Raw genomic sequence first — 19,930 nt, forward strand, 5'->3', positions numbered from 1 at the left:
ACAAAAAAAATGTAAAAACATTAAAACAAAACCTTTTTCCTAATTCTCAAAACATATGTGGTTGGTTATGTGATGTCGCTCATGCTCTCCATATTCCACATCTTCAAGACCGACGCCAAAGTGATCAGGACCGTTCTAGTCATACTCGATACAGTAACGATACGAATGCAATTTAGTAAGTACATTACAAATTTTGATCCTTTTTTTTCATTTTTATTAAAATCATCACATAATAAAATGTGGGAATTTTAGCAGACAATTGTGTGTGTGTGTTAACTACGGGAGCGTCGGCGGCGGCAACAATCGCATACGTGGCACATAAGGGTAGCCACGAGGCGAATTGGAGGGGAATATGAGAGAGTTTCTAGAGCTCTGGTTGGATCCTTCTTGGGAATTCTTGCTCTCCAAAAACTGAAATTTTCATATGCCATAACTAGTAATCTTCTTTCATTAATTTTTGTGCTTACATGAAGTTCAAGATTTGTTGTAATTTTTTGTTTTCGTGTCCATGTTATTAGTTTTAGTTGGCTATGCCTGACAATGTGGTCGAATTCTATCTACTTTTTCATGGATTATGAAGTGTATACCTTATAATACTGGCATATTCTATTCCTTGACTATATGTTGTTTGGGTAGTGATGAAAAAGAGGACGTGATTATAATTGGTTAAATTGTGGACTAACTAGAATTTGATTAGTTTTTTAAGTCATATTCACCGGAACTCTAACCAAATTTTATGATTATTATTACTAGAATTTTCCCAAAACCAATGTTATTGTTTTGAACGTGTCTTTCTACTTTTAGAACAGCCTGTTTCTTAATTATAGACCTCTTTTTGTCTACTGCAGTTATTCTTTTTAAGGAATAAATATTTAACAGCAGCATTTTCAATAAATATCTTATTTGTAGATTGAATATGATCTTAGAGAAGTGTCAATTTCAAGTGTTTGTACAAAATTGATGTCAATTGTATCCCATTTTACCTTGCCTTTATTTCAACCCGTTTAGCTCTTTGATGTATACAATTTTAAGGACGCAAAAAAATTGAAACGCAATTACTTGTATTGAAATTAAAAAAAAAATAACAATAATTTAGGACGCAAAAAAAGTGTTCTTCAATTAAAGACAAATTAACTTAATCTTTTATTTTTTTAAGACGCTATCATTTACGTCTTCTAATTTTAATTGGGACAGCAAATTAAAGACGCTTTTTGAAGTGTTGGTGGCATATTTAGAAACACAAATTAGAGTCCTTAATTGCATTTAAAATATCTTTAATGACTTTTTTAGTTGTAGTGATGGGACAGAATCGACTATACCTTAATTACCCTATGTTCAATGATAAATACGATTCATGTTTTCTACTGATTATTGTCGGCGCATATAATAAGCGGTATCATGGTACACTACAACTTAATTAATAGTGCATAAAAAATACTGATGTAAGTAACTATTCCTTCCGTCCCAACTTAATTAATACTAGTGCATAAAACATAGTATGATGTAACTATTCCTTCCGTCCCAACTAAGTTGAGTTGTATTCCTTTATTGGATATCCCAATTAAGTTGAGTCATTTCTTCTTTTTTTTAAAATAAAAATATCCAATCAATCTTAATTTTTTTCATCACCTACTTTAAAAATATCCAATCAATCTTAATTTTTTTCATCACCTACTTTACACTGTCTTTATCTTTCATATTTTTCAATACAATTTCTTAATCTTCGTACCTAAATTTTTTGACTCAACTTAGTTGGGACAGATGAAGTACAATTTTATCAACCTTTTTAGAAAATTAACAATTGTCATCTCGTTTACGTACATAGTCTGGTATATGTCGATAGTGTCATTGCATCCTATATCAAAAGCAAACACTTTGAATGAACCCGATATTAGTCGAATCAAAGAGCAAAATATTTTTCCATTTTCAGCCAAACATTTTCGGTAGTGTCTCTCACTGGCCTCAATTTGCAGCAAATACTTAGACAACCTAACTAAATATGGCTGTCTTTCTTTGAAATTTGTGTCCCCAAACTTGAAATATCTATGCTCAGTTCACTGAACATATTGCGAGGTTCTGGTTTCTGTCTAATGTTATTGATGATTGCAGTGTATCTATTGACAAGATATTTCATAAGGGATTACTAATTATGTTCATCTTTATTTGATTACTAGTATTACTTAATTAGGTGGTGAGACTAATCATTCATTATTAGAAGCAGCGATGGTGCATGCATTTTGATGGTCTGTGGATTTTGTAAGACTGATATGCATATATAACTACAAATTCAAAATAATATGAATATTGTTTGACGGATTTTGACCAGTGGGCCAAATTAATTTACTAAAATTTTGTGTTGGTTGCTCTACAAATTTATGTCTTTACTTATGATACCAAATTTAAATATTTACAAAGGTAAGTAAATTGTTGAGCAGGAAATTGTTAATATTAGAATATATGGTTTTTCATTCGTAAAGCTTACATGATACTACTACCTTACTTTGTTTATAATTAATAGTGGACAATATAAATTGTAATATAAAGATTAATTTTAAGTGAATTCGAAAGAAAAAATAATTAAAATATTTTTTAATGAGAAGTATTGATTATCTAGAGAAACTTATGATAACAAATAAAAACATAAACGAAAATTGAGAGCTCGCCACACTACGGTCAAAATACATTAATTAGACGGTGGATATCAAATGGTTTCACGTTATTAATTTTATATTATTAACAAGTCAACAACAATAACGTGCATCAGTCTACATTTCAATTTTCAAATAACAATAATAATGAAAGAACTAAACGTTTTGGCTAAATACTTATTAAAACTATTACGTGCATTTATTTTAATTCAATCATGAAATGCCACAACTTTGACCAACCAAAGTATAAATGGAAACTAGACAACTCTATCATCATCCCTCAAAATTGTGGACACCTAAAAGTTGAGTAGGACTATTGTGAAGTTTATATGGAATACATGTGCAAAAATGAACTTCTTTAAATAGATAATAATTAACTTCCTTTTCATGTTCCATATGTCAAAATGACCTGCTTTTCATTTTCAAGCTTAATATTTATAAAATCGATTTTAGGTAGTGTTGAAAAAGCACATGGATATTTTCATATTCTCATATACCTACGTGTATAATGTATTCCCACTCAAGTTTTAGGTGCCAAAAAATGTATCCAAGGGTAAATTAAAATTGTTTCTTATTAATTACTAGATCAAAGCATGGTATGATGCGGTTCAGCCGACTAACGGTGTCAGAATGATTTGAAATTCGCACAATGCTTGCGAAATTGGCTGACGAGTCAAACACATTGCTTTTTGCCATGACGAACGTTGGATTTTGGTCATCTGACATTGCTTTAGTGTTTTTTCAAGCTTGTATAAATTTTCTTAATTACATTTTACTCCCTTTGAGTTTATAAGGTTTGTAAACTCAAATATGTTCAGTCATTATTATGACATGATTACATCAGTATAAGTAATTAAGTACGCACATGCACGTGGAGAAACTTGTATTTGCAGCATACTAGAGTTGAAACAATAAAAACCCTAGTTTTAAATCCATCGCCGACGACATTGTACAGCTCACATTCTCATCAACAATTTCAAACGTGAAAAACTCAACAAGATTAACACGAATATCGCTAGCCTAACTTTGAAATTTTATAAAGACAAAAGTGGAAGTGCACGTGCTAGTTGCCGTCGAATCAGAGGGCGCCGCGTGGCTGTCCCCTGTCGTGGATTCATGTCCGAACTCATAAAAGCATTGACCGTTTTGTTTTGGTCAATTTGAGTTAATCTTAATCGTATTTGTTTAACAAAATAATGTTAGGTCGGTTTTACCTTAAGCAGCTTTCAGCCAATCAGAGGCGGTGGAGAGTTCTAGGAGCGGCGCACTGCTATTGGATTTCTTCCAATTTTCATTTATTATTATACTACTTGTTCTACGCATTGAAAAGTACAAAATAAAAATAATTATCGATTAATTCAATTATATATAAATATATTTGGTTGTAAGGTCAAATTCTTTATAATGCGACCTGAATATTAAACATATACATTAGCTAGGGATGGATATTTTTCATAATCTTGTAGTACTAACGTATGGTATATCTTTTTGATATAAGAATTTAAAATAAATAACAATATTGTAGGCGTATCAAAATGTATAAGAAAATTCAATTTTGTAAGAGCTAGCTGAAATCACAGTTTTATTCTCATTTTCATTTAACTACGTACTTAATTTGAAATAAAGTTTAATAAGTTCTAGTTATTCCAATTTAGGTAAGAGCTCACATATTTTTCCGTTTTATAATAATAACAAATAGTAAAATTGTTTGTTGCTATTAGTAGGAGAATATATATACATAGATCATAAAATAAAGTAATTTTTATCATGCGAATGTGGGAATATTGTGTTGAATGGAATTGTATAAAAAAAATATGAAATCTGCTCTCATATTCAGAATATGAAGTCTAATCATTCATCATTACAAGCATTTACAATTGATCTTCACAATTCAATAAAAAAATGGTTCTAAAACTAAGAAGAGTTATCATATTAATATGTATATTTATATGTACTATGTGTGTGTATGTAAATATTTTTTTGGGGTGCCTCTTGATTCGTGGACTAAATAGTTCCCATAATTTTACCCACCGTATTATTTAAAGGTTCAATGATTAGTCTAATTTATTCGTAATTGTCTCCCATTTTAGGCATATAACTAATTAATAGGATATAAAAATGAATCATCAAAGATAATGCATTTTTGAACTGTAAATACTACGGAAAAGAATTTTTGTATTTAATCATCTATATTTACGTATAGAAGGTGTGAGTACCTATTGCTGTAAATATCGTGTAATTATTATATATACATCAATATTAAATTACTACAAATAAAGCTTATGCAAGGAGACGTTTAACTAATAAATAATGATGACTTTCATAACTTTGAACGTCAATATCTCCATACGCTCACAAAAAAGTTACGTGCTGCGTATAAGTGCACAGATTCAGATGCTAGATTTTAGTGTACGCACTAAATTCACATGTCCGGTAGTGTTACGCACTTGATTAACTGAGTGATTCAAATAATTTCTTATGAGATCCTAATAATTGAACTGATCTTCATCGGATTTCAGACTAAAAAATGGAATCTGACAATGCCGAATATTTTAGTAAGGATGCTTATGTTGATAATTTGGATTTAATTGAATATTTATTTTACACTTCCTAGTAATGTCGTTTGTGGCACGAGATAAAATCGAGGCCACAAGATTCACCGAATAGAGCCAATGTTTTGCTACAGTCAATTATTTGCGTTATTTTAGTAAACTTTATCCACAATCGTAAGGTAACTCAACTCCTATAATTCATCATTCTTTTAAGTTAAAAATGTGCACACAATTATTGTGCGGTGAAATCATCTTTGATTCTTTACTTCCAATTCGTTCATACGCTCAATCTTTATCCAACTTGAAGATAATAAAATTTATGCACATTTAAATAAAGTAAAACAATTTGTTGGCTGCTTGAGAAATACTACAAAAATAATGTATAAATCGTATTTTAGATGATAAATAATGCCCTACGTTCCCACCCCAATGGATAGACAAGAAAAATACACTGCCTACTTATTTAAAAATTAGAGTAAAATGTGTGAAAACACTTTACTAGTCTTGTGAGAGTTCAGATACTCAATTATTATATTGGAAATATTTTTTTATTATGAGAGTAAGGATAATTATTTTCAATTTATAGTGATTGTATCGTTTTCCAGGATTAATGCAAATCTGGATTGGAATTTCATTAGAAACAAAAATTTAATACTTATTCGTTTTTTGTTCAGTGTTTGATTATTCCAGAATCAAAGAATAATTTTTATAAGCCTCAAATAGTAGTACAGTAACAAATATTAACTGATAGTTATTATTGTTATTATTATTATTATTATTATTTCAATATAAATATTGTTAGACTAATAAAATTAATACTCACCCTTAAGAGACAAACCATTCCATCCCACATTCCCACTCCAGTATTATAATTTCAGTGGTTTAGAATCTAAAATTTTGTTTTGGAACCCATAGAATTTGAGCTAAAGCAAAATAAAGAAATTCGACTAACTAAAATCACGAGAATTATACATTGAAACAAGTCCTGACAGAAATTGCTTCTGTGGTCCTCATAAGTTGGAAAATAAATCAAGACACTGCAAAAAAAAACCTTGTCTCTTGTGCTCATTCGAAGATGACAATTTGGTCATTTTTTGGTGTCTTTGTTTAGTATTAAGACAACTTGGATTTTGTAACACACAGAATTTTGCAAGTAGATGGTTTTGGTTAAACAGATATGCAACTAACTCGACTTTTAGTGTTTTTCAATTAATTCTATTTTCCTATATTATTAATTGTTATATTTATGATTACACCCTGTCAATTGATTATAGTTGGACCTATCAGATCTATATTAGTGCAAAACATATATTCAAAATTCTAATTTTAATTTAATCTTCTATTCACATTATAAAATTATAAATCGACAAATCATTGGCATAATTAAGCTGCTGAAATAACAATTTCAATGATATAGCAAATTATCTTAGCAATTTACAAATGATGCAATATATCGTATGAATGGATTACTACACGTCGAAGAGTGATGGTAGAGAAGCCTATGGATACTCAGACAAGAATTTTTCTAGTACTACTTTTATTTTGTAAAATAAAATTTAAAATTTTTAGATTTTAAACTATTGAAAATTTATTAAAATATAAAAACTGAGTAATTACTATTTGGGCATTAATTAAAATTTTTAATTTATACCATATATCTATTGAAAATGCCCTGCCTAGTTTTATTGTCGTTAAATTGGAATAGGCCGTTGCAGTATAGGATTCAAAATTACTATTCCCTATAAAAAAAAGTAACAATCAAAATATAATATGTATGAACATTATTAAAGTACAATTATAAGAGATTGGAATATGTTAGTATGCCTTGAATTTGTTTTCTAATTGGGATAGGATTATGCTTCCTAATTGGGATATGATTATGTTTTCGAATTAGGATATGATCTCATATGTGCCTATTTATATGTGAGTAGAGCACATAATTCTGTGTTCTTAGATCTTAGATCCAATCTGTAACTGCAGTCATAATACAATTTGTTCTCCGTTCTTGCCCGTGGATGTAGCCAATTGGCGAACCACGTAAATTCTGTATCATCTTTACGCTCTTTTCGTTTGTCGATTACACAATTACTCTATTCTGTCACAACAGAATATGTGTATATTTTATAATCTCCTACCCCATCCCTTAAACAAAGTACTACTAATTTCAACATGAATATTCATATATTCTTTTCTGAGTATATATGTTTTCTATATGCAGCACAATATTAATATAGGCAAATCAAATTCTGAGCACATAATATTTGTTGTCGCTATTTTTATTGCATTCAAAAAACTTTCTTAAATATTCCGATTTGGCCAAAAAGACTGGTACTCCGTACATAGGATAAAAAAATGAAAAAAGAATTTAATGCTTTGAAACACAAATGTCATGAAAGTCAGTCTCTAATAATGTGTGACATCTCTTATTTAGTCTTTACGCGGAAATTTCTTGAATAAAGTCAGTTATTACAGAGTCATTTATGATAAAGTTGATCAATGGATTATTACAGTAAATAAAAATATCTAACCAAAAGGCCAAATAATACGAAATTAGTACTGTATTGGTCTATGTGATAATGTCAAATTAAGAAAATAAAATGCGATTCACACACTGTTACAGAATATCAGAAAAGAGAGAGGAAAAAAAATGCAAAAAGATCAAGCTTAAAACTTCCTTACATCCCACGTTTTATATCTCCTCTCATAACAAATATTCATGGATTTCTGTTCCTCGGAGCACTTTTCCCTTAACTAACTCTCTCTCTCTCTCTGACACATGCACAACAACAGTCCACAACTAGTGAGATTTATGTATAAATGGAGGCTGTGTTTTCATCTCTAACAAAACAGAGCTAAAACAGAGTATCACACCTCAATAAAACCTTCGACAAACGGAGCAAAAACAGAGTATCAAGCAAGAATGGAAGAGCTGCGAGCTGCTATGATGGTCGATGAGGCGATCGATCTGCCACCCGGGTTCCGATTTCACCCGAGCGACGAGGAGCTGATAACCCACTACCTGTCGCATAAAGTAATGGACACAAGCTTCTGCCCCATAGCCATAGGAGAGGTGGACCTCAATAAGGTTGAGCCATGGGATTTGCCTTGTAAGTTTTGCTATGCTTTTGTTGATTCTCATCACAATCAGTTTTTATTATTATGTTTTCTGATTTTTGTGTGTTTTGGATGTTGAAGGGAAGGCGAAATTGGGGGAGAAAGAGTGGTACTTTTTCTGTGTGAGGGATAGGAAGTATCCGACCGGTCTAAGGACTAATAGAGCTACGGAGGCCGGATACTGGAAGGCCACTGGAAAGGATAAGGATATCTTTCGGGCGAAATCTTTAGTCGGGATGAAGAAAACTTTGGTTTTCTATAGGGGTAGGGCTCCCAAGGGATTGAAGACTAATTGGGTTATGCATGAGTATAGATTGGAGGGGAAGGATTCCATGCATAATCTCCACAAATCTGCTAGGGTAATTTGATTCCCCTGTTTTTCCTCTGTTTTCCCCTGTTTTTAGTCTCCCCTGTTTTCTGATATGCTGTTTTTTCCTTCAGAATGAGTGGGTGATCTGCAGGATCTTTATGAAGACCGCGGGAGGGAAGAAGGTGCATATATCAGGGCTGACGAGTGGTGGTGCTGATTCCCGGTCATCAGATTTGCCTCCACTGATGGAGTTCTCGTCTGATGACAATCATCGTATGGCTACTACTGGCACGGACGTATCTAACGACACATGTTTCTCTAATAACCCAATGGAGAATAAATCTCAAGGGAAGGTCTTGGATGAATTCACTTCCTCCTCATCAAGGAACTACGACTTCTCGCCCTTCCCATTCGCCTTCCCTCAAGTCTCGCCTTTGAACTGTTCTTCTTTTTCGACTCAAATCAATACTCGGGCCGAAACCTTGACCGGCCGCCACTCTTCCATGATGCAAGATGAGTCAGTAATGAGGCATTTCTTCGACAACAATGGCGTGGAGACGAAAACAGAGCCCGAACAGGGCATGCCCGAAGCCGGATTCAAGGCTTATCAAGATCAAGATATCCCTGTGATTTCCACTACCGGGATAGACCTTGATTGCTTATGGGATTACTGAAACATCAATTTTTTAGAACATTAGAAGTTGCAAAAGTCTACGTTAGGGAAAAAGTGTTGTTTGAATTTGGTGATTGTGAAAAATACCAATTGTAGTTATTGTACATGATTCTTTCTGTACCTTAATTCTCTGTGGAAGTGTTGATTTTTCTTATTAGTGATCATTATCGTTATCGCCTTGTTCAATCATTGAATGTTTATTTATTAATTATTTTTTAGGATGTGGCTGAGTTATTGAGCAATTTAATTGATTGGATTTAGTTGTATGTAATAGTTAGCTACTTAATTATAAGTGTGACGTCTTTGTGTATGTTAGGCCATCAACTTTCTGTTTTATGACTAATAAAACTGTAACCGAAAAGTAGACTTTTTATACCAAGAACTTGATAAATAGGGTGATGAAACCCCATACTTGAGTGAGGGCTCCCATATCATAATTTCTTGGTAAAATTACTTAATATTTTTAGGTAAATTTGAATTTACAGTTAGCTTTTTAAGATGAATCGGCATAGATCTAGATGTACATGAGTTTTTGTCTTTTTTAAAAAAATAATGTACTTCGTTATACAGAGTGGCAGACTTACCAAAGATCGACAAGGAGCTTAAGCCCTTACTATTTCCTTTTTTCATTTCTTTTTAACTGTACCAATATGTTGAAATGGACTCTACTAAACTTCAGCCTTCACTGCAACGGAAGTGTTGAAGTCCAAACATTGAATTTGAATTGAGAAGAGATTGGGACAAAATTACATAGATAAGAAGAAAAAAGTTGAAAATAGCTTCTAATGAATTTGTAAAGAATATGTGATTTTATTATTTTCATTAAAATAATTTCTAGAACCATTAAGTAGAAAAGGAATAGAGTCTTTCTCATGTAAAGTCAAGTGTCATTAACGAACAAAAAAACCCAAGTACACCAACAACAATAATAATAATAATAACAATAATTAAATATAATGAATATAAATATTTGTAATAAGATAAGAACATGATTACACGGGGAACATGAGGTTGGAGTATGTGTCACACGTATCATCACTTCAAACTGGGCCGCAAACACGGCCCATCTCAGTCGTGGGCCCCTTCATCTGGGCCTGACGTATTAGCCGCCTAATCGTGCCACGTCAGTGAATAGGGTGTGGGCCACGTGGGCGGTCACAAACGCAAATATGAAGAACTTAACATAGACAAGTCATAATCGGATAGAATTGTTAGGCTCTGTTTCCCCATTTATCATTTTTATCAGTTACATTAAATTGTACATTAACTCCAATATTTACATCAGAACTAATCCAAATATTTCCCCTCTTAACTTCTCATATAAAAATAAAATTTGTAACGGTGTGTTACTATTAATATATCCATATGGAGTATTAAATAAAAAATTGCACAATTTAAAAAATTAAATTAAAAATATCATAATAGTATTAAAACATCAATAAAATATATCACTATTTCATAAACATACCATATCATACACTTATAAATGATCTAACTTCATTTCATGTTTCATATGAACATATTTAATTCTTATTTATTTATAGACTTAAAAGTCAGAACAACTTTGTTTGATATTATCTCAACTTTTGGTTGTAAAGTCTCTTGTTGCGATAAATATTTTTGAAATCGAGCAACTTTTTTGATATTACCTCGATCAACTTTCGGTTATGGCTCAAGAATAGAATTATTGAAATCGGTCTACTTTTTTTGATATAGTCTCAACCTTCAGTTATGACATCTTTTTAGCAACTTGAATTGGAGAACATTACGATCATTTTAAACTCTAATGGTATGTAAATATGTAATGTTATACATGCAGGGGCGTAGCCACCTTTTGGGGATATGGGGCAAAATGCCCCTCCTCATCCACTCATTTCTTTATATATTTATACATGAATTTTTTATTATATATTTTAATCATACTAAATTTCCCTTTTCAAATACATAAATTTTTCCTATGTATTATATATTTTTGTCTCTTCTCTAATAAAATCCTAACTCCGCCATGTATACATGTACTTACTATGTGATGCAACATTTATATATATCCATAATGCATTGTTCATATATATTACAATTACAAAACATTCTTGGAGAACGCCATACACACATTTACATCTTTTATGTGTGTTTCGTTTATTGCAAAATATGCAATACTGACTGCATGTTCTACATCTTTCCAAATGCATATTTTGTCTTCTTATTTGGTTATTCTAATTTAGTTATTTGTTTTGATTTTATATTGAACTGTGTTTTTTGTTTTTCGGATTTTGTTATACGTTATCATTTTTTTACTCATTGATATTATTCTACTATTTAGTTAAAATCTCCTAGTGAGTCATGTAATTTTATTCAACTCTTTTACAATTACATTTATTTATTTATTATTATTATTATTATTTGTAATAATTGAAAGTAAAAATACAATGTCAAATAATTGAGTAGAATGGATCGAGAATTCAATCATTAAACCGTAGACTAACTAATTAAATTAAAATGTAATGGTAGAAAGTTTCAGCCCATTAATTAAGTTTACGAAAATTAAATCAAAGCCCAAACAAGTGGCCATTTTGTTTTGTAAAATCTTATTTATCATTCTGCATATATAGTAGTTAAAAAATAATAGTTCAAAATAAAATTTGAGAGTAAATTTTAATTATAACATAAAAATTACTCCGTATGACATGCAATAATAATATGGGATATTGGTCTCTAAAATCATGAACTTTGCTCAAATTTTAGTATTTCCCATGAACTTCAAATTGGCCTAAAAAATCACAAACTTTACATTTTGTTTGTTATTTCCCATGGAGGGTCAATCACCATATCCAACCAACTTATGTGCATTTTTTTATCATACTTGACACTATTAAATCAACGTGATTTTCTACATAGCTTTTTATCCTACTTGTCATGAACTTAAAACGTAATCTAAAATATTATAAACATTTCACGATTGTCACGTATAATAAGATTTTTGCCAAAAATTTCTTATTTAGGCTGCCATAGGAAATAACAAACAATATGTAAAGTTTGTGATTTTTTAGACCAATTTTAAAGTTCATGGAAAATATCAAAATTTGAGCAAAGTTCACGATTTTAGGGACCAATATCCCTAATAATTTCAGTACATTAACTGAATTTACCAATTCTAACTCAATAGCTCAAACAATAAGAAATTCACATTCTGGCCCACTAAGCCCAAATCATTAAATAGAAGAAAAAAAACAAACCATTTATCTTTCCCTAATTTAATTTTATTTGGATTTATTTAATTAGCGGACAACTTGCTTGTGAAAAATAAATCCGAGGGTCTTAAAATAAAGATAAAAAGTAATCACTCTCTCTAAAAAAGTCATAGCGATGAATATTTTTATATCGTTTGATTGGGGTAGAATTGTTAATCTTAGTCAGTTGATTGGAAATAGAATAATAGGATAATTCACCCGAAATTTCTAAATTTTATGCGTAGGTGGTGCATCGTTTGATTGATGTTCCAAAAAAAGGAAGATAAAAAGGAAAAGTGCATTTATCATCGATTAATTTGATTAGAAAAATAAAAGGATTGTGAAAGGAATATTGAATAAAGAACCAGGTTAAGTGTGAGGTGGGGTTTGTCGTATAATTTTCAACCTATTTTCAACATTATTCTATTTAAAAGATTGTACGTAATTGTATGGAAAATTGTTTTTATTCACTTTGTTTTAGTTCTTAATTTTTAAAAATAATTACCATCTTAATTTGCTTAGGCTATATAGTACAACAGTTTATATAAATTAGTAATAAGAATTAGATAATTAATCTTCGTGAATATGATAATACTTGTTTGTCATAGCTATATTATATTACAAGAATTTAAGATATTTTTGCTGCAGATTTAGATTTAGTGAATTACTGATATTTTCTAAAAAGCCTCTCAAGCAGGCCTGGATTTGGGCTGGATCTGATTCAAGCCCAATTTCTGACCTAAGGTACGGCAATAACATTAATTATAAAAGAGCCCAAGACATCTCAAAATTAATTTGTTGTAAATAACATATTTTAAGACTAAATAAAACTGTTCATCTACATATTTTTCAAAGTTTTTGATTTTGTACTTGGATCTCAGGTGACATTTGTCATGTAGTTCATTTGCTAATCTTATTTATTCAATTGTTGAAAATCCTGCATAAACTGATATTTAGTGATAAGAACGACACTAATGCATAAATTGAGTTAGAAAATTTAATTTTTTGAAACTGCTTTTTCGTAATTTACGGATTTCATCTTGCATAATCAAATATGCAGATTGTTAAACAGAAAATATAATGCAAATTCAATTTTTAACAATTTTTTGTAGCTAATATCTACGTTTAACATTAAACACAAAAATAAATACTATAATAAAAAATACAAGCATGTATAATGACAATAAAATTTCATAGTGATATTTATTGGTTTCCAAAACCACGAATTTGGTCTAATTCTAACATTTCCCACAAACTTCAAAATTCAAAAGTGATCTAAAATATGACAAGTTTTACGTATCATGTGTTATTTCTCAACCCGACTTTAAGTAAGAACAAAAATTCATTCGAGTCGTCCAATTTTTTACACAAAATTGAACACCATATACCACCTAAAATTTGTATACTACTAAAATCACATCTCCATTATATAAATAACATTTATAACTAGTGTTTATTACAATGTTGGACCATACAAAACATTTATAACTAGTGTTTATTACAATGTTGGACCATACAGATGGCTGGAGCTGACAATAGTATTTAAGGTGGGGATGGCCCATTTGGTCCTTTCCAATTAAAAACATTTGTTATATTTTATTTATTTTTGGGCTTGTATTAAATCTTGATACTTTTGGATCCCTATCAACACCCTTCTTTCAAAGCTAGTAGGCCCACTTTGTCTTTTCCTTTCTACCAAATCAATATATGAACCCATTCCTCTACTCAACGAAATACCCTTTCTTATATTCCCAAGAATAAACTCTAGTTCGGTATCAATCTATTTTAATATGGTTAATTATAATTTATGGTTCAACCTTCCAAAATAATATTTATAAATTGAAAAATCATCAAAAAACTATGAAATACTTAAAAAGACATCTTTGAAAACTAGTAGGAAAAATCATTTAGTCATGGCATGGCGAAAAATTACCAGTTATCTACATATAATATATTTTTAACCAACGGCGTCGTCTTTTTATAATCTGACAAAATTGCTTAACTTGTCGAGAGTAATGTCCACATATAATTTTTTAGCTGCCCTGTCGGATACAATTTCACCAAATAATTTTATCATCGGATAATTAAGAACAAGTTCAATGTCAAGATTTTTCAGCATATTTTTATAATTATAGGATGGACCATGATTTTACCATACTTTATGGTTTTACCGATTGGCCTTGGAATATTGCATATTTTGATTGATGTAGAAATGTGGCAAAGGACGGAATATTTGTAATTTATTTTTCTAGCTGATTTTAAATTGTGGAATCAATAAGAATTTGATCAGATTTTATGGAGAAATTTCTTTTGGCAATTTTACCTTGAATTTCGCATATTTTGAATGACGTAGAATGGCAAAGGACAGTCCTCATCGCATGGTCGTCATCAATAGATAAATCGTACATTTATGTAAATGAATGCCTTCAAAAGTAAAAAAAAAATATACTTGCGCGAGTTCACGTACAAATCATTTCAATTTTAGTAAAAAGAAAACAATTTGGTTCAATAAATCGAATATGGTTGTACAATCGAATACTCCATAATATAGGAGTAGTACTATAATAAATCTTGATTGATTTTGGACAATCGAGATTGATTTTCACACAAAATTCACTATTTGATGAAATACATAAATGGCTCATTCATACACCAATCGCTTCAATTAATTTGAACCTTCGATCTATATTTACTCTTCCAAGTATTTCATCTTATGCTTCAATATTGGTTCATACTATGTTTTAGATATATAGTTGCACCTGTCACAAAGCAATTAATTTATGTAACTAGCTGATAATTTTATTTATATCAAGAGACATAACAAATGAACTATAGTTGGACAATAGCCTATTATCAGCTACTTTATGCAGTCTTTTTTTCACTATATTTTTAGAATTTACAGAATATGAAAAGGCTAATATTACACGGTTTTGACTTAAGTTTGGTTCAATTTCAGGCCTAGCTTATTTAGTCCAGTATGTTAAAACAAAAATATCACATTATATCAATTAAGTGAATGCAATATAATAAGAAGAATAATAAAAGGGTAAACTAAGTGGAAAATCACAAATTTGGTTAAATTTTGATCTATCCTTCAATGTTAAAAATCAGAGACAAAGAGTCATAAAAAATTGGATTTATTGCAATTATGCCATGACTAAAAAAGCTGGTCACCTACGTATAATATAATGTGTATAATATATTATTGATGTTTTTCATACAATTAGACGACGTCATTTTAAGTCTAAATAAATGATATCGTTTAATTGAACGATGACATCCACATGTTCCACATATGATTTCTCAACCATTGTATCAATTAATTTTCCATCAAATTTAAACATTATAGTTTTTCACCATCAAAACAGACTTGACATAAAACAATATTTAAAATAAAAAAAAACTGTCGTTTTGTCAACAAATACTATTGAGTGGCCAATATGAATTTACCCTTGTGTTAAATGGGGAGGCGTAAGACAAATAAATATGTGCTTTTGTTTTGTCACTTCAAATAGCTTTATGGAAGGTAATAATATTTGTACTCTCTCAATTATTTGATGATTTATTGATCACCGCTCACATAAATGCGCTGTTTTTGACGAATTCGTATTCACTACAAAGACCCTATCAAAGTCCAATTATTGTGTCCGTACCGTATTCACACAATGTATAACAATTATTTAAATAATAGCAATATATAGTTGTGATTTTATTTGACCCATAACAATTTAATTTTGAATTCTCTCTGTTCATTCAATGCACTGCAAATTTGATTGATTGTCTTATTTTTATTATTTTAAAGAGAATTGATTATGTTATCATAACTAGAAAATGGTTATGGTGATATGGTCAGAATGAAATTAATAACTTAGATAAATTATTTATCTAGGAGCTATTTAACATTGGATTATTATTATTATTCTTTGTTTGCTAATAACTTCTGTATAGTACATGCATACAAAATCTATAAAAGCGTGGACTCTCAAATGCTGAATAATTGAACATATAATAAAGAGCTTACACAACTACAAGAGTTATTAAGTAAAAAAATAGACAAAGGATAAACAAATGAGATTTGTCATTTCAAAGTACATTTACAAAATCCACATAGTTAATTTTATGTTATATAGATTTATCATTGGACACACTTATATAAGATTTAATTTTTTATAATATTTGATGATGAATTGACTATACACTAAAAAATTCATGTATTTTTTAACCACATTCAAAGTTAGTGGACAATGACCTGAATTGATTTATGATTGATATATGCTTCAATTATTAGACCAAAAATGAACTACTAATCTAATTACATGGATTCATTTTCGAGGCTTTTTTAGGGAGATTATATATAATATAGGAAAATTAGCCTTTTCATTTGTTAACCACATTAATAACAACAACGTTACATAAGTACATGCGAAAAGTCAGATTTTATCTTTTGGATTACAGCAAACTGAGCTAACTCATGGTCCCCTACCGTAGCATTAGTTTTGTTATATATGCATTATTTTTATGGTGAATTTTATGTATAGTACCACTATAATTATATTATTTATTGTATTTTTTTTATGAGAGTATGATTAAAATAAATTGTTTGAGGCCTCATGCATGCACTAAATAGTGATCATATTCAGCCCCATATTGTGAACGTACGAATGTGACATTTATCTTAACAAAAGGGGGAAGGAGTTTCCAATTGAAAATTGAAAATTTGTTTTCATAAACCCATTACACAAATTGAATAAAAATATAAATCCCACATGTAAAATAAGATACGAAACCGAGGCATGATCATAATATAAAAGAAGCCAAACGCACTTTATCTTGACTTATCTAACATAAACAAAAGCATCAAATTAGACAAAAAGAAAGCATCCAAAAGAAATCATGATCTCCAAAGCTCATTAAATGAGAGCAATGTTATTATATAAGCTTTAAGGCGCCGGAGAGAGCATTTCATAAATTCTTTACTCAAATTGCTACCTACATATAAGGGCAATAACGTTATTTTCCACTTAGCAAAAAACTTAAATACCTTCTTCATCTTCTTCTTCTTCTTCCCATCTCCACTCTCTCTCTCCTTATTTACTCCTCACTCCACTCTGGCCACTTATATCAAATTCCCAACTCTCCCTTCTCGTCTCGTCTTTCATTTCATCAATGGGCCGGTCTCCGTGTTGTGACAAGATCGGCCTCAAGAAGGGGCCGTGGACGCCCGAGGAAGATCAGAAGCTCTTGGCGTATATCGAAAAACACGGCCACGGGAGCTGGAGGGCCTTGCCTGTCAAAGCTGGTGAAACTCACTAACAATCAACTTGTTACTTATACTATATATAGTAGTGTTCTTGAATTAGGGTTTTGGAAGTTGTAATGAAAAAATTAACAATTTTGTTAATCATTTAGTACTGCTTTGTGTAGGGCTTCAGAGATGTGGTAAGAGCTGCAGATTGAGGTGGACTAACTATTTGAGGCCAGATATTAAAAGGGGAAAATTCAGTTTACAGGAGGAGCAAACAATCATTCAACTCCATGCTCTTTTGGGAAATAGGTGACATTATAAATGTGTACTTTAAATATAACTTTTTGCTTCTTCTCAATCTTTGCAATACTGCCATTCACTATTTTAAGGTTTTATTTTTTTGATTCATTGCAAGAATTTGGTGGTGACAATTTACTTGGTTTAGTATAAACCTTGAACCTTTTTGCCCCAAAATTAAAGTTGGTCTAATTCTCCTAGGAGTTTGTATTTTTCTTGGTCTGGACATAGAAAAAGATGTCAATTCTTTGTCCGTTTCTTGTCTTGGCGAATCCAAACAAAAAAATGTGGAAGTAGCCAAGAACAATGATTGTGATTCAAAAGCCAATGTTTTTTTGGTTTGTTGTTGTCTTGTGCTTAGATGGTCGGCCATCGCAACCCATCTGCCTAAACGGACAGACAACGAGATTAAGAATTATTGGAACACACATCTGAAGAAACGTTTGGCGAAAATGGGGATCGACCCGATCACCCATAAGCCCAAAAACGACACCCTTTTGTCCAGTGACGGCCAATCCAAAAGTGCCGCCAATCTAAGCCACATGGCCCAGTGGGAGAGCGCCCGCCTCGAAGCTGAAGCCAGACTGGTCCGCCAGTCTAAGCTCCGCGGAGGTGGTGGCGGAGCTTCTGCCTCCATCACGTCAGGACCTTTTCAGGTCAAATTTAATTGAAATAATTAACTTTTTTTTAAAATTTCCAATACTCATTCCATTCCACTCTAAGTGACACGTTTTTCTAATCGTGAAAATGCAGGCGCAGAGCTCAGATTTCGCCTCCACTTCGGCACAGTTTCAGAAGCCAGGAGGCGCGGCACGGCCGTGCCTCGACGTGCTCAAGGCATGGACCGGCGGAGCGGCGGCGGCGGGTGTCGGCGGGGAGCTGGAGTCGCCGACGTCGACGCTGAGCTCGGCAGCGGGGGTGGAGGAGAGCTCTGCCGCCGTGGCGGACTCCGACAGCGGGCTCATGAAGGAGGAAGGGGTGGAGGAGTGGAAGCATCTGGCGAAGAACGGCGACAGCGCGGCGCCCTTTGCGGCGGCGCTGCCGGAGGCGGCGGAGTGGGCGGCGGCGGGTGCCGAGCACGTGCCGAGCGGGAATTTCGTGGAGAAGTTCACAGATCTTCTTCTCAGCACGTCGTCGGGAGATCGGCGATTCTCCGACGACGGCGGAGAATCCGATAACGGGAGCGGCGGCGACGGCGAAGGCGGAAGCAGGGGAGGCGATTATTATGAAGATAACAAGAATTATTGGAATAGCATTCTTAATTTGGTGAATGCTTCGCCATCTGATTCGCCAATATTTTGAGGAATTAATCAGTCTTCCATTTTGTGTTTCATCAAATTCAAATGTAACATCTTTCAACTGTAGAGATCAGTTTTTGTTTCTTTTTTTTTTCTGGGTTCGGCCATTGTTAGATTAAACTCTTTAATATTGTCACGTGCCATGTTCATACCTCCATTTTCCTTTGTTAGATTCAAATAAAACTAAGCTTTATTCAACGTGTTCATATCTTTTGCTCTGTATATGAAAACAATACTGGTTAATGATTTACATTAAATATGACATTTATCTAATTTATTTTATTAACATATGTTGCACATGGCATAATGTAGTCCGTTCGATTTGATCGTATCACTAAGTAAATAGTTGTCATATTTTTTTATTCGTTTAATTTTTATTCTAAATTCAGCCAATTTATGGTTCAATATAATGCTAGTGTTTTCACCTTCTCTTAATATCAAACTTAAATTTTAACCCATTAAATTCAGTCATTCTTGGTTAGAAACTCAGGGGAGGTAAGAAAAATGAATTGTATCCCAATCACTTGTTGTAGGCAAAAATTACATAGGAAAAAAATCAATTGACG

General features: G+C 31.8%; 2 protein-coding genes across 2 annotated transcripts; both read left to right on the forward strand.

Moving 5' to 3' along the window:
• The first annotated feature begins 7,821 nt into the window (after nt 1-7,821).
• LOC121772692 (NAC domain-containing protein 92-like) lies at nt 7,822-9,461 on the forward strand. Its single transcript, XM_042169886.1, has 3 exons — nt 7,822-8,307; nt 8,396-8,673; nt 8,756-9,461. The coding sequence occupies exons 1-3, from the start codon at nt 8,121-8,123 to the stop codon at nt 9,296-9,298; spliced, it is 1,008 nt and encodes a 335-aa protein (XP_042025820.1). The 5' UTR covers nt 7,822-8,120; the 3' UTR covers nt 9,299-9,461.
• An 8,033-nt stretch (nt 9,462-17,494) lies between these two features.
• Nucleotides 17,495-19,562, forward strand: LOC121770676 (transcription factor MYB16-like). The gene is made up of 4 exons (XM_042167437.1): nt 17,495-17,823; nt 17,949-18,078; nt 18,428-18,722; nt 18,820-19,562. Exons 1-4 carry the CDS (start codon nt 17,691-17,693, stop codon nt 19,366-19,368), a joined length of 1,107 nt encoding a protein of 368 aa, XP_042023371.1. The 5' UTR covers nt 17,495-17,690; the 3' UTR covers nt 19,369-19,562.
• Nucleotides 19,563-19,930: the final 368 nt, after the last annotated feature.

This window comes from Salvia splendens, chromosome 16 (assembly GCF_004379255.2).
Source record: "Salvia splendens isolate huo1 chromosome 16, SspV2, whole genome shotgun sequence".
In the NCBI taxonomy this organism is placed as follows: domain Eukaryota; kingdom Viridiplantae; phylum Streptophyta; class Magnoliopsida; order Lamiales; family Lamiaceae; genus Salvia; species Salvia splendens.

Bases quoted from the DNA above. Each gene is read 5' to 3' on its own strand.
- LOC121770676 (XM_042167437.1), top strand. From the start codon at position 17,691: ATGGGCCGGTCTCCGTGTTGTGACAAGATCGGCCTCAAGAAGGGGCCG. The intron at 17,824-17,948 runs GTGAAACTCACT...TGCTTTGTGTAG, and splicing joins GGCCTTGCCTGTCAAAGCTG to GGCTTCAGAGATGTGGTAAG. The intron at 18,079-18,427 runs GTGACATTATAA...TCTTGTGCTTAG, and splicing joins CATGCTCTTTTGGGAAATAG to ATGGTCGGCCATCGCAACCC.
- LOC121772692 (XM_042169886.1), top strand. From the start codon at position 8,121: ATGGAAGAGCTGCGAGCTGCTATGATGGTCGATGAGGCGATCGATCTG. The intron at 8,308-8,395 runs GTAAGTTTTGCT...TGGATGTTGAAG, and splicing joins TGAGCCATGGGATTTGCCTT to GGAAGGCGAAATTGGGGGAG. The intron at 8,674-8,755 runs GTAATTTGATTC...TTTTTCCTTCAG, and splicing joins ATCTCCACAAATCTGCTAGG to AATGAGTGGGTGATCTGCAG.